The following is a 15,116-nucleotide window of genomic DNA, read 5'->3' on the forward strand; positions in this document are numbered from 1 at the left end:
GCCTAGAAAATTAGGAGATTAATTGCCCCAGATATAGAACTATATGATAGAGCCTGTCAGTTAACTTCCAGTTATACTCCTTTGCAAATTGAGAGGGCATTGGTACACACTTTAGATCCGTTATGCCATTCAAGCCACTATGAGCCAACTTCCAGTTGAAAAATAGTTTATTGATAACACCTTTATGTCAGACTTGGAAGTGGCTATGGGGCCCTTTTACCAAGCTGTGGGAAAAAAGGCCCTGCGCTAGCAGCGGGGGGCTGTTTTTCCCGTGTGCCAGTGCCCTTTTTACAGTAGCAGGTAAAAAGACCCCAGGTACATTTGACCATGCGGTAAGAGAACTCTTCTACCGCATGGCCATGCAATGGGGACCCTTACTGCCACCCAGTGAGGTGGCGATAAGGGCTCCTGCACTAACCTGACGGTAACAGGGCAGAGTGTGGTGATGCCCGATTACCGCCATGCACACCATTTCCAGGGCTCTTCTTTTTCCCCTGGAAATGGTGTGCGCTTAGGGTGGGACTACCACCTGCAGCCACATTGGGCCAGCGGTAGTCCCGAAAGAGCGGGCGGTAAGCCTGCGTTGGGCTTACCGCCGCTCTGTAAAAGGTCCCCTATGTAAGCCAAAAGGTTTAACCCCTGAGTTACATTATAGTTATCTCTCACAGGGAATGCAGATTTTCCAGTTTGGCTGTCTAGCAGAGTGCTGTCTACTTCAGAAAGGGGCTGAGAAGGATCATCCATGTTGTTAATAACGAGGGGAGGATGCTCTCATTTCAACAGTTATGGGAGAAAATTTGCTCGAGAGTGATGGCTTTGCCCACCTTCAAGTGTTACAATATGGTCAAATATTAGAAAATCAGGCTCTTACAGAGGAGACCTCTCCATTATACTATATAAGATCTTATTCTTGCACTATAAATGTAATATGTTTTGTGATATTAAATAGAATTGTAAAAAAAAAAATAGTAGTCTGCAGAGTATAGTACTGGCTCTGTTCTCATATATGCTGTGGTAGTAGTACTGACCCTTCTGCCACTCCTCCACCTACTACAGCCAGCCTGCTCCAAGCAGCTGCAGTTACCAGGATGCTTCTTCTAATCTTCTATTATTGTTATTATTGAGGGCAATATTGAGCTGGCAGCAGTCAGTGATTTTGTTTTTGCTGCTGGCAGAAATATGCCCAGATATTCAATGCCGGACCATGTCCAGGTACCACACTGACTATCTGAGGATGTGAGGATGGATTCAGCCCTTAACCGGATAAGATAAACAGACAAAGATAGGGCTGCAGTTTATACTGTCCTATTTGTTTGGTTAAGGGCTGAATATTGGCACTTAACCAGATAAGTGCTGATTTTGTCCCCGGACTGTCCACAAGGTAACTGGCTTCTCTTCGACCAGTTAGAGGAGATTTTCAACAGCACTATCCAGTTAATGTCTGTGGATTACCAGCTGAGCAACGTTTAATCAAGTAGGAGCCTACCCAGTTAAATGGTTTTGAATACCGGACCTATTGTTATTATTATTATTATTTAACTGCTTGATATACCAACTTATATTTAAAAAAACAGATCAAAGAGATTTACAATAATAAATATAATCCCTTGGTAAATTGGGAATGACAAAGTGTATGGATTTCTCCAGGGAATTATTAAAGTTGGTTTAGGGAACTCTCCAGAATCACTGGGGGAAGGGATAGTATCAGTGGGAGGGTGAGAAACCCAGCCCAAAGGGAGGTATTGGGAGTTAAGGGACACTGGATGTCATATGAGGGGTGATGTTTTAAGAGCTGTAGTGTTACAGATCACATGGTCTTTGGTTGCCTTCACCCCCGCCAGAACCCATGAAGAGAGGGTGTATCCTGGTCAGACCTAATAACCAAAGGCTGAACTAAGAGGTAGTTTCTGCTAACAAGAGCAGTAACTGAGAAGAGAGCTCCAGGTAGGTAAAAAGGGTAACCCCCCCCCCCGGCAAGCGGAACAGGGAGAAGCCGGTTCAGTGTCAGAGGCAGCAGCTCATGGGAAGTGCACCTCTGAAAGTGAAGGATAGACAGGGAGATCCAGTCCTGAGTGGGTCCGGAGGCTGGGTAAACGCCCAGTGGGACACTTTCCAGAGGAAGGAGTGAGAAGCCACAGCCTTGGATTATTCTGCTAGAAAGGGTGGGTGTAGGAGAACTGGACAGAATTGTAAATATGTAAATACCCTAGGATTTATCAACTTAGATATTAAGCCTCTTCCAATAGCATGGACTGTTTATCATGTGGATAAGATGAAGTTCGGATAGCTGCCTGTTGCAGCATTCCAGTAAAGTTGTTGCAGTTAATACAAATCCTGGAGTGGAGAGTTTCTTTGGAGTGCAAGTGGAGTAAATTTGCTCATAGACTGATAGAAAAATGATAACGAGAGTTGTTTAATACCCTGTGGCCTACCGTGATCAAGCCCAGTCCAGGCCTGCACCAAAACAGAACTTTTGTTTGTGGCCCTGGTTTCAGTACCTGACCCAAGAGCTTAGTCATGCCCAGAACTTATGGAGGAGACCAGGGTTACAGAAACAACCATAAAACACATATAATTCATCACAAAACCTTACAGTGATAGGGAAACATGAAAATAACATCCTCTTACCCATCATTTATTTGAATTAATACTAACACACATTCCTAATACCCATATTACCATGATCTAATCTGATGACATGAAACATAACTAAGTACTTTTTTCCATCTTCACCCCAGAAAAGTGTTCCTTAAATAGTAAAAAAAAAAAAAAATTCTTAGCTCTCTTCTGAAATACTGAATAATAATTTTTCATTGTTATCTCAACAGGAAAACAGTGTCACAAAGAATGACCCATATAATTAAATGCTGTCCATCTAGTTCATTCTAAATATATTTCTGCAGGGGACGGGAATCACAAAATTTGTTTATATTGGGAACATAAACATCTGTTATTCATAAAGGGAAACAGAGAGAAAGAGATATAGATAAGTCAAAGAAGAATCTTCATACAGTGCAGTGAGCCACAGTCCCATCTTATTTATAAGCCCTAGACCCTGTGGAGTGTGTAATGCCTTCCATTGACAGCCCAAGTGGCCCATGTAACTCTAGCCATGCATTCAATGAGTTCATTGGCCATGACTAGGACTATGATGTCCCTGGGAACCTTTTGTAGCCCCTTAGCACCCTTTCCCTGCACTTTGTCAGATAGTCACATCGGCTTTGCTGTAGCTCCTCATTGCATCCCCTTATAGGCCCTTACCTTTAAAGAATAGAACATTTGCTAATTGAAGCACTTCTTGATTCAGGCTCAGGCCCAGGACATGGAAGTCTGGTCCCTTTCTCTGGCTAGTGGGAAAGAACAGCCTATGCTGGCAGCCTGCCATCAGCTGCATGAGGAGAAATATGTCCCTCTCATCAAATTAGGCTTCTGGCCCAGTACAATATCATCACACACATCAAAATAAGCATGTACATCTGTGCATGCATATTATATGTATGTACTTTTCACAGTTTATAAACTGTGTAGCACTTTCTTCCTATATTATCATTTTTGTTCCTTTCTTTCTATCCCATCATCCCAATCCAGGGTCTTTTCCTTCTCTATTGGTGCCACTCATGGCCCTCTCTTAATACTTTCTCCCCCTTTTTCCATCTCCCACCTTTGCTCCCCTTCCCTTGCTCTCATCATCCCTATTCAGCCCTTTCTCATCTTTGCTATCCCCTTTTCTCTCCATGTCTTTCATCCCACTCTTGCTCAATCTGTCTTTCCATTTCTACTCTCCCTGCTCACTCTTGATCACCCTCCCTAATATCCTCCATCCCACACACACACTCTTGATCTTCTGTCACCTTTCCTTCTCTTCCCCACCTGCTCTGCTCCCATTTAAATGTGTGCATGCTATGTTGTATTGGAGTGTTCTTCAATGCAAGGCCTGAGGACTAAAGGCGGCCCCTGGAGACCTCCGGAGCAGCCCTCATCATCATTCTGTTTTTTTATTCACTGCTCTCTGCCTCTCTTCTCAAGCTTGTCACAGAAAACAGAAAGCGGACGGGGTGGAAGAGCCACATACTTGAAGGACAAGGCATTTCTCAATAGAAGAGAATACATTTGAAAATGCTCATCTCCTTGAAGATACCTCCAGATGAAAAGTTTGAAGGCTGCCTGGTAGGGATGGATGACATTGACCCACACTGGACAGCAGTGTCATGTCCCTGCATGGGAAGACATTTGGCAACTCTCTTTCCACTCCTTTGGATTCAAAGTGGCCCTGACTTAAAAATTAGTGAAGACCACTGTTGTATTGTGAACTACCACTTCCTATATTTTGCAGTTCAACTGCTATTGGCCCTTTCCGGGCACATGTTCCATGCTCCCACTAATTTATGGGCCTTTCTTATCAGCTCAGATTCAGGCTACGTGCCTGCTGGGTAAGCAGTCCCCCCACCACGTGTGCAAGGGAGACGTAAAAGCAGCAGATTTCATCTTGCCTTAGTCCTGCAAGTCTTATGCTCCGAGCCCTCTTCAAAACCCCTGAGGGGGCATTGTGTGGAGTGGAGGAGTGGCCTAGTGGTTAGAGCACTAGTCTTGACATCAAGAAGTGGACAGTTTAAATCCTGCTGCTGCTCCTTGTGACCTTGGACAAGCCACTTACCCCCCCCCCCCCCCCCCTTGCCTCAGGTACAAAATTAGATTGTGAGCCCTCCAGGAACAGGGAAATATCAGTGTACCTGAATGTAACTCACCTTGAATTACTACTGAAAAAGGTGTGAGCAAAATCCCCCCCCCCCCCAAAAAAAAAAAAAAAAATTGTGTTCTCACTAGTGTTATTCAACAGTCACCAGCAAGCTCTATGGCTGATAGCCCAGTCCCTCCAGTCTGAGGGTGCTGGATTGAAGAACAGACTCTTCTTTCTGCATGGGCAATGAGTATTTCAGCAGCATCTTAATTGTGTTTATTTTTTGGAATATTTACATTAAAGAACAATTGAATTTGAGTCGAGCCTCTTCATGGTGATGTTAAGATACTGGTTTAACTCAGAAGTGTAGCCAGGTTTTGATGTCAGAGGGAGAAACTGTGAAATAGGTGCCAGTGCAAGGCTGAAGGCTGATCTGCATAGGAACCATTTTATTCAAAATCTGTTTGGGGGAGCAGGTGCTCCCCTTGTGCACCCCTTCCCTCCAGCTTCACCTCTGGTTTTATCTCCTTGCCAAACATTGTGCTGGGCATCTTTAAAAGGGCAAGATAGCACTCGTTTTCTCCTTTCACTATCCCCTCTCCCTCCCTCCCCTTCCTTGCCCTGTCTCCCCCAATTTTTCTCATTCTCTCATACATAGTCCCTTTCTCTCCCCTTTCACTGTCCTTCCCCCTCCCCTCCCCACATTCTCTCCTTCTTCCCTCTCTCCTACTACTGCCTTTTCATCCCTCCCAATTCATTCAGGAGCTGAAAGTGGTTCCATGCCTCTTGCCGCTGACTGGCACACCCAGCTGGCCAGAATCAGAGGTAGAAGGCAGGGAAGTAGCAGCAGCATACAAGGAGAGCTTTCCCCTGGTTTCTACCTCAACCTACATCCTTGTGCCCACCTGGTTCTCAGCCTACATAGAAGAATAACTGCAGAAAAGGCCTTCCTTGGGCTCGCAGCTCCGTATTTTCTTTTTTGGTTATGTGGCCTGTCCACATTGCAGTTGGGAAACAGCTTGATGTCTGCCCTTGAAGTGTGACACATGGATTTCAGCCATGGGTAGAATGTACGCCAGAGTTTTGGCAGAGGCTAGCACTTGAAGAATTAGCCCCAGGTATTCAATGTCAGTGGCCAGATATGGCATTTAATATCTGGCGCTAACTCTGCCTGTGGTGGTCAACATTTTAAAAAACAGTGATCATTGCCAGCTGAACATCAATCCCATTGGGAACGGGGGAGGATAAGTGATGTGAGGATGGGAATGGGTGGGTGTAATTGGAGAAAGAACTTGTCATGTCAGTGCAAATAGTGATTGATTTGTGTATGGGGCTTATAAAAGCATGGGTTGTTGTGCCATTGAGAACAATGTATGTTCCCGATAACCCCTTTGGGCGGGGGGTATGCAATGAGAGATAGCATTGCCGTACAGTAAGGACCTTGGATGGGGATCCCTGATGAGAAGTAGGGAAGCCAGAGCTTTAGGGTACGGGGAGGAGAGAGAACACTGCCTCTGTTAAAAACCAGAGATGCCAAGAGTGAACTTTGTGTCTTGAGGTATAAGTGAACAATGTTTTACATGTGAAAAAAAATCATCATAAATGGAAGAAGCAAAAGAAAATTATATTTACTTTTCGTTGGTGCTTCTGAAAGGATATATAGATGGCGTGGAGGCCTATTAGGACAGTTTGAAAAGAATTTCCCATGTAGCTTAATTAATTTGGTTAATTCCCCAGGCTAAAAATTTCCCTTCACTCGGTATGTGAACAGGTACATTTCTACCAATATCTTCTTCACTGCAGCCAGAATTTCAAAGGCAAGCTCTGTTCATGTGAGCCTGTCCCCAGTAGAGACACAGAAACATGTATACACAGACATTGCTCTTTACTCACACACTTGCATGCATTCTGTCATGTTTTATATGTACCTATAGTACACGTTTGCCTAGGGCCCAATGCAGTATTAATCCAGTCCTGATCACTCACAATGTCACAACTACTCGCACCTATCACACAGCAATAATTCGCGCTTCTGACCTCATGCCTCATACCATAGATGGTCGGTAGCCCAACTGTTTGGGGAGGCTAAAGGGGGCGGAGCTTACCTCCATACGCTCCGTGGCAGTGACGTCAATGAAGAAAAAGACTACAGGCTCGCCGCCAGCTTCTCCCTTCTCTCTGCACACAGTGTCCCGTGATGCATTTCCTGTTTCCGCGAGAGCAGAGAGAAGGGAGAAGCTGGCGGCGAGCCTGTAGTCTTTTTCTTCATTGACGTCGCTGCCACGGAAATAAAAGATGAAAATGCGCGGGGCGGGAGGGTGGGCTGCACCACAAGCGGAAGTCGACGATTCGGCTGGGGAGGCTTAGCCTCCCCAAGCCTCTTATACGGGGCGCCTATGCCTCATACTCAGACAAGCACGCATACTCTAAAGCTTACGCAAAAAAAAAAAAATCAAGGATAACTGTACCAAAATACTCCCATTATTTATTCATAGAAACAATATGTTTATTAAACATTTTCCCATTCTTTAGAGTCAGAGTTCCAACCATTTCAAACATTCAGAAGCTGTGAGGGTGCTTATGTCGGATGCTGGTAGCCCTCTTCTATTCTTAGAGCAGAGCAGAAATGCATCCATTCAAGTCTACAAAAAACATAAATGACATTCACTATGCTAGTGTTCCCCAAATCTAGTCCTGGAGGCACCCTAGCTAGTCAGGTTTTCAGGATATCTGCAATGAATATTCACGAGAGAGACATGGAGCAAGTGTATGCAAATCTCTCTCATGAATATTCATTGTGGATATCCTAAAAACCTGACTAGCTAGGGTGCCTCCAGGACTAGATTTGGGGAACACTAGCATAGTGAATGTCATTTATGTTTTTTGTAGACTTGAATGGATGCATTTCTGCTCTGCTCTAAGAATAGAAGAGGGCTACCAGCATCCGACATAAGCACCCTCACAGCTTCTGAATGTTTGAAATGGTTGGAACTCTGACTCTAAAGAATGGGAAAATGTTTAATAAACATATTGTTTCTATGAATAAATAATGGGAGTATTTTGGTACAGTTATCCTTGATTTTTTTTTTTTGCGTAAGCTTTAGAGTATGCGTGCTTGTCTGAGTATGAGGCATAGGCGCCCCGTATAAGAGGCTTGGGGAGGCTAAGCCTCCCCAGCCGAATCGTCGACTTCCGCTTGTGGTGCAGCCCACCCTCCCGCCCCGCGCATTTTCATCTTTTATTTCCGTGGCAGCGACGTCAATGAAGAAAAAGACTACAGGCTCGCCGCCAGCTTCTCCCTTCTCTCTGCTCTCGCGGAAACAGGAAATGCATCACGGGACACTGTGCCTCCAGGACCAGATTTGGGAACCACTGCACCATGAGGTCCTTTTACCAAGCAGCAGTAAAAGGGGGCATCAGCAAGCGGGTTTGCCATGCGTCAAGGCCCCCTTTTACCGCAGTGGGTGAAAGTTTTTTTTTTCAAAGGAGATGTAAATGGCCATGAGCTAAGTTAGCACATTGGCGTGTGGCCATTTACTCCTGGATCCCTGCGGTAAGGGCTCCCGGGCTAATCTGGCGGTAACCAGGCAGCACGCAGCACTGCCTAATTACCACCAAGTAAGCCCCCAGCGCTAGAAAAAAATGTTCCTAGCACCAGATATGGCATGCGACAGAAGCCCGAACTACCACTGGGCTCCTGCACAACCCCAGCAGTAGGGCCGATTTGCCACATGCCATTGCCTGGTAGCCCTACTATGACTTGATAAAAAGGGAGGACTGTGAAAAATTACAAGAGGACCTTTCGAGACTGGGAGACTGGGTGTCTAAATGGCAGATGACGTTTAATGTGAGTAAGTGCAAAGTGCAGCGACGTCAGACTCCAAAATCCAGATTCAGCAGCTTTGAACAGAACAGAGGATGAAGAAGAACTTAAAGAACCTTGGCTTGGCTGGCGGGGGTTGGGGTACCCCGCCAGCTGAAGGAATATTTTTAAAGGCAGCGGCAGGAGGAAGCGGACCTCGGCTGGCGGGGGTTGGGGTCCCCCGCCAGCAAAGGTAGCCCACGGCGACGGCGGGGGAGGGTTGACGGCGGGAGGGGGGTCCAGGGCGAAATCTGCGGGGGCCCAGGTCCCCATGGCCCCACGCAGATACGCCCCTGTTGTGGATATACTGAAAACCTGACTGGCTGAGGTGTTTCTGGGACCAGGTTTGGGAGCCACTGCTCTAGCAGCACACATTGGACATATCAACCAGGTGTGCGAGCCCTACTCTTCTGAGGCAGAAAAGACAGGAAAAAGGACAAGTATGACTTACTGGTATAATTGTGATGCTCTACCAGGGATACTGGTAAGATCAGCAGCAGCAGCCGTGGTGGCCAGAGAACAGGGGAATCAGGAAGTCAGCAGCAGCAGTAAAACAAAGGGTGGTGGTCATGACCATTATCAGTAATGCAATAAAATTGATTGCAAGATATCTTACCTTTTATTTTTTTACTGTATTCAGCATTGTCACTAATGTGTCACCTTCCCTGTCCTTATAAGTTCCATGACAGCCTTATGCTTCCTTGGTATGCTGTGCTCTTGGGAGACTGCACAGTTTCCATGAGAAAGGAGAGGGTTTCAGCCTTCATCATTCAGACAATCCACCCTTTGGCTGGAATGTGGCGTGGTTGGGTCATGGAATACTGGTGTGTATTCTAATTGAGAACAGGGCATATTTGGAGCATCCTGGGTTAGACAGAAACTGATTTTCCTTTATATCTTCTACTGAAGGAGGTGTGCTGGTGGTTGCCACAGTGGAATGGATGAAGGCAGCCTTTCCTATATGCAGTTATGAGTGCTGGGAACGCAGTACATATGATATAGTGATGGAATAATAAAGAATAAAAATTTATCGATGTGAAGAAGTGTAATTTTTTTGCAAATGTGATGAACTTGTGTGATTGTATTCTTCCCACCCCACAGCTTGCTACTGCATTAGCAGTTAGTTTAAGGATTGGAACGGGTGGTTTTTAGAAGTATTTCAGTGTTGTTATTTTCCCCATTAAATTCCAGGAGACTGAACTGATCAAGTGTGTCATTAATCAATTAATGCTGTGTGTGGACTGAAGTTTGGGCAGGTGTTTTTGGCTTCATAACCTTAACCTGCACTGACTTCACAGGTCATAAATACTCCAGGGTGGTTCTCTCTTCTTTTATTTTTTTTTTGTAGGAATCAATGTTACGCTAGTGACTTTGCATGTCCAATAAGGGATCAATAAGGTTTATGCTAGTGAAATGAAACAGTTAATTTATTCCAAAGCTCTTAGGGGCCCTTTTACTAAGCCGCATAAGCGTCTATGCGTGCCCAATACATGCCAAAATGGAGTTACCGCATGACTACCGCGTGGCTCTTGTGGTAATTTCATTTTTGGCGCACATCCAATACGCGCATCTGAAAATTTTTGGGCGCATGTAATGGACATGTGCCAAGTGGCATTTGACATGTGTAGGTCATTACCACCCAAATTCTTTACCACTAGGTCAATGGCATGGCAGTAAGGTCTCAGACCCAAAATGGACGTGCGGCAATTTTCATTTTGCCGCAAGTCCATTTTTGGCAAAAAAATGGTCTTTTTTACAGGCGCACTAAAAAATGGATCAGCGCGTGCCCAAAACCCACGCCTACACTACCGCAAGCCATTTTTCAGTACTCCTTTGTAAAAGGACCCCTAAGTGAGGCAGAAATGGTTCCCCTTCCTTATCTGCATAATTACATAAAATTCACTTCTATTTAGGCAAGAAAACAGGCTACTTTCTGGCATTGAACTACAGTTATTTATAGTTGCCAGTCACCCCACATATTCCACTCTAGTATCAAAATAACTTTCTCAATTGCAATGCAGAATTAAAATACTGTTTTCAGGATACTCTTGAAACAACTATCAGATATGACAAAACAATTCTTCCTATAATAAAAGGCCAATGATAATGTATCTTTTTTTATGTTGTCTTTCATTGTTTCACATATTGATAATTGTTAGAGCTGCCCTGCTGCAAATTAAAAGTAGCTGTTACTAGGAACTGTTATTTTTCATACATTTTCAGTGTGAATAATAATGGCGAGTATTTGAACTACATTTACCATACCTGTAGGAATTCTAATATCTATATTAGATAATGTAGATAAACCACTTCCCCAATAAAAATATCCATTAGAAACCTAAAAAAATAAAATGAGAAACAGAAGTTTGAGGTCAGTAGACAGTGCTGTTCAATATATGTGAACAAGGAAAAAGAACAGAGTATAAAAAATTATCAATGAAAGGCTCCTATATATAGGTCCTTATTTTAGAAGCATCCCCTGGTTTAAATGGCAGCATTTAAAGCATCTGGAGAGACACATATGATTAAATGACATTTCAGAACAGGGGACATTCCAACATGGGGATGTTCAGATGTCAAGGGAGGTGTGGGTAGGGCAGGGAGAGGGAGTGTCCTGGGTGGGTCTACAATACAGATGTGCATTCCCCTTCTCATATAGAGACTCTACATCTGTATTGAAAAATATAGATGTCAGTATTTATACTGGTCCTGAGGCAAAATAAGTGCCTGCTGTAAGAAGCACATGTAAATATTGATGCATGGGACACCCCCCCCCCCCCCCCCCACACACACACACATCCACTCTCCCCATGGACCTTCCCCTTCCTGAAAGGAGACTTCCCTGCTGCATCCTTCCCCCCTCCTCCACTGCATCCACTCCTCTCAACAGCAAACCACTGCTTGACAGGAGGTCCCCTGCCCTCTGAAGACCCCTTGGTACATTCCCCTGATACAAAGGTGAAGAAAGTGGCTGGAGATCTTTAATGACAATTCCTCAATATGACTCAACAAGGTCGTGTTTCGGTAATAAGGCCTGAGTCAGGAGTCTGCATCTTTGGCAGGAGAGTTGTTTGATATGCTGTTTATCTATTGACAAATACGCTGCTCATATCTGTTGTGATAGCGTTTCATTTGTTTTTGATAGCTGTACTTCTCAATTGTCATTTGACATTTATTGTTGGAAGGTTAGTGATTCAATCAATAGGAAGTTTTTAAAAATCTAGATCCTGTGGAGGGGCATAATCTAAAGGGGTCCCTAAGTTTTCCTGAGGACGTCCTCGCAGGACGTCCCTGCGAAGGGGTGGGGAAACCTGTATTATCGAAACAAGATGGGTGTCCATCTTTCGTTTCGATAATACGGTCGGGGACACCCAAATCACGAAATTTAGGTCGACCTTAGAGATGGTCGTTCTTAGAGAGGGTCGTCCCCGATTTTCAGCGATAATGGAAACCGAGGACGCCCATCTCAGAAACGACCAAATCCAAGCCATTTAGTCATGGGAGGAGCCAGCATTCGTAGTGCACTGGTCTCCCTGACATGCCAGGACACCAACTGGGCACCCTAGGGGGCACTGCAGTGAACTTCACAAATTGCTCCCAGGTGCATAGGTCCCTTACCTTGGGTGCTGAGCCCCACAAAACCCACTCCCCACAACTGTACACCACTACCATAGCCCTTACGGGTGAAGGGGGGCACCTACATGTGGGTACAGTGGGTTTCTGGTGGGTTTTGAAGGGCTCACATTTACCACCACAAGTGTAACAGGTAGGGGGGGATGGGCCTGGGTCCGCCTGCCTGAAGTGCACTGCACCCACTAAAACTGCTCCAGGGACCTGCATACTGCTGTGATGGACCTGAGTATGACATTTGAGGCTGGCATAGAAGCTGGCACAAAATATTTTTAAAGATGTTTTTTTAGGGTGGGAGGGGGTTAGTGACCACTGGGGGAGTAAGGGGAGGTCATCCCCGATTCCCTTCGATGGTCATCTGGTCAGTTCGGGCACCTTTTTGAGGCTTGGTCATAAGAAAAAATGGACCAAGTCGGCGAAATACTCGTCAGGGATGCCCTTCTTTTTTCCATTATCGGTCGAGGACGCCCATGTGTTAGGCACGCCCCAGTTCCACCTTCGCTATGCTTCCGACACGCCTCCGTGAACTTTGGTCATCCCCACAATAGAAAACAGTTGAGGACGCCCAAACTCGGCTTTTGATTATGCCAGTTTGGGCAACCCTAGGAGAATGACGCCCATTTCCCGATTTGTGTCGAAAGATGGGCGCCCTTCTCTTTCCCTGTGAGAAAAGCAGACTTCCGACGAAGGCTCTATTGCCAAAATATGGCCATGTCGACTCATACTGAAGAATTGTCATTGAAATTTTCTAGCCACTTTCTTTGCCTCCACCTTTGTCTTTGTACAATGCAATCTATTTAGTCATAAAGGGGTCTTTTTATTAAGGTGCAATAATGGATTTACCCTATGAGGAAATGCTAAAGTGGCTAGGGCTCTTCAGCTTGGAGAAAAGATGGCTGAGTGGATGTATGATAGAGGTCTATAAAATAATGAGTGGAGTGGAAAGGGTAGACGTGAAGCATCTGTTTACTCTTTCCAAAAATACTAGGACTAGGGGGCATTCAATGAAGCTACAAAGTAGTAAATTTAAAATGAATCGGAGAAAATGTTTCTTCACTCAACGTGTAATTAAACTCTAGAATTCGTTGCCAGAGAATGTGGTAAAGGCGGCTAGCTTAGCTGAGTTTAAAAAGGGTCTGGTTAGCTTTCTAAAGGAAAAGTCCATAGACCATTATTAAATTGACTTGGGGAAAATCCACTGCTTATTTCTGGGATAAGCAGAATTAAATGTATTGTGTTTTTTGGGATCTTGCCAGGTATTTGTGACCTGGATTGGCCACTGTTGGAAACAGGATGCTGGGCTTGATGGACCTTTGGTCTGTCCCAGTATGGCAAAAGTTATGTACTTATGTAGAGTGCATTAAGGGGCCCTCTTACTAAAAGGTTAGCGTGCACCAATCTGGAACTACTGCCAGGCTACCACAGGAGACCGGTGGTAGTTCCCACCCCCAGTGCACACCATTTCCCTCAATGGGTGGCGGTAAGTGCTCCCCCCGAAATGGTCATGCGGTAAGTGGTTCACTTACCACACGGCCATTTCTTGTCAAGAAAAAGATAGCCTTTTACCCACTGCCATAAAAGAGGACCTCAGCGCTCATCAAAAATACACGCTGATGCTAGTGCAGCCCCCCTTTTACTGCAGCTTAGTAAAAGGACCCCTAAGTAGCCCATATGTATACGGTGAACTGCGTTGCATTTGGCATGCGGTAATCATTAGTGCATGCTACATCCATTAGTTCTCCTTAGTAAAAGGACCCCTATGTGGAGTGGAGGAGTGGCCTAGTGGTTAGAGCACTGGTCTTGCAATGCAGAGGTGGCCAGTTCAAATCCCACTGCTACTCTTTGTGATCTTGGGCAAGTCATTTAATCCTCCATTTCCTCACATACAAACTTAGATTGTGAGCCCTCCTGGGACAGAGAAATATCCAGTTTACCTGAATGTAACTCACCCTGAGCTACTACTGAAAAAGGTGTGAGCAAAATCTAAATAAATAAATATGTGTTAATAGAATTAGCATGGGCAAATATGGTAGTATAGTATGTTATCCTAATTACTGTTCAAGTTTTTAAAGATTTAACATCAATTTTAGAATTATTTTCTAATGAGTGTTGGTCAGGTTTAATGGGTTTAATCTACTACGACATTAGGGAAAATCTATGAACAGCAGAGATACCTGGGTAACCATAGACAGCAATAAAAGAAATTATTGGTGCTGGTTCTTTTTAATACTACAAAGTGGCGTGATTCTAATAGCAATTGTTCATCATTTTGTAATATTATAGAAACTGATTAAGGATTTACTGTATGCTCCTAAATTTAAGAGTTATGCTCATAAATTGGCCTCTTTGAAAATCTACTAGGGCAGATTGCCTAAATTTATATTCAAAGGGGTCAATATTCAAAGGGATTTAACCGGCCAGAAATGACTCATGGCCAGTTAAATTGTCTGTTTGTGGCTTACCTCTAATTTTTAGCAACTCTTAACCAGTTAGTACCACTGAAAATAACCAGCTATTTTGGGGGAGGGCATTCTGGGGGTGGAGTCAACTCTTGGGGCCCTGTTTACTAAGCCACACTGTAGGCACACTAGCATTTTTGTATGCGCACTAAGAATTAGTGCACACTAATGCTAGAGATACCCGTATATTCCTATAGATGTCTATAGTATTAGCGCATGCTAATTTTTAGCGTGCGCTAAAAATACTAGTGCACCTTAGTAAACAGGATACTTGGCCAGTTAAGTCCTATCTTTGCGTGGTAACCCATAGCTGGTTAAGTGCTGAACATCGCACATAAATGGCTATGCGTTAGACACTGGCCCAGCATTCAATTTCCAAGTTTAACACTGGTGGTGATCAGCACAAAGGTGATTGCCACCGACTGAATATCAGGTCCAAAATTTCATTGAACTCCTAAATGTAGGAGTGTTAAAAATGGGGCACAAT

At 44.5% G+C, this 15,116-nt stretch overlaps 1 protein-coding gene across 1 annotated transcript in view; it reads right to left on the bottom strand.

Annotated features, from left to right (window-relative positions):
* The window catches only part of ABCC9 (ATP binding cassette subfamily C member 9), a 454,126-nt gene that overhangs the window by 221,450 nt on the left and 217,560 nt on the right, over window positions 1-15,116 (bottom strand). Inside the window, 1 exon segment of the mRNA XM_030214004.1 lies at window positions 10,806-10,878. Within this exon segment, the coding sequence (XP_030069864.1) occupies window positions 10,806-10,878 (73 nt within the window).

The sequence above is a fragment of the Microcaecilia unicolor genome, chromosome 9 (genome assembly GCF_901765095.1).
Source record: "Microcaecilia unicolor chromosome 9, aMicUni1.1, whole genome shotgun sequence".
NCBI lineage: Eukaryota > Metazoa > Chordata > Amphibia > Gymnophiona > Siphonopidae > Microcaecilia > Microcaecilia unicolor.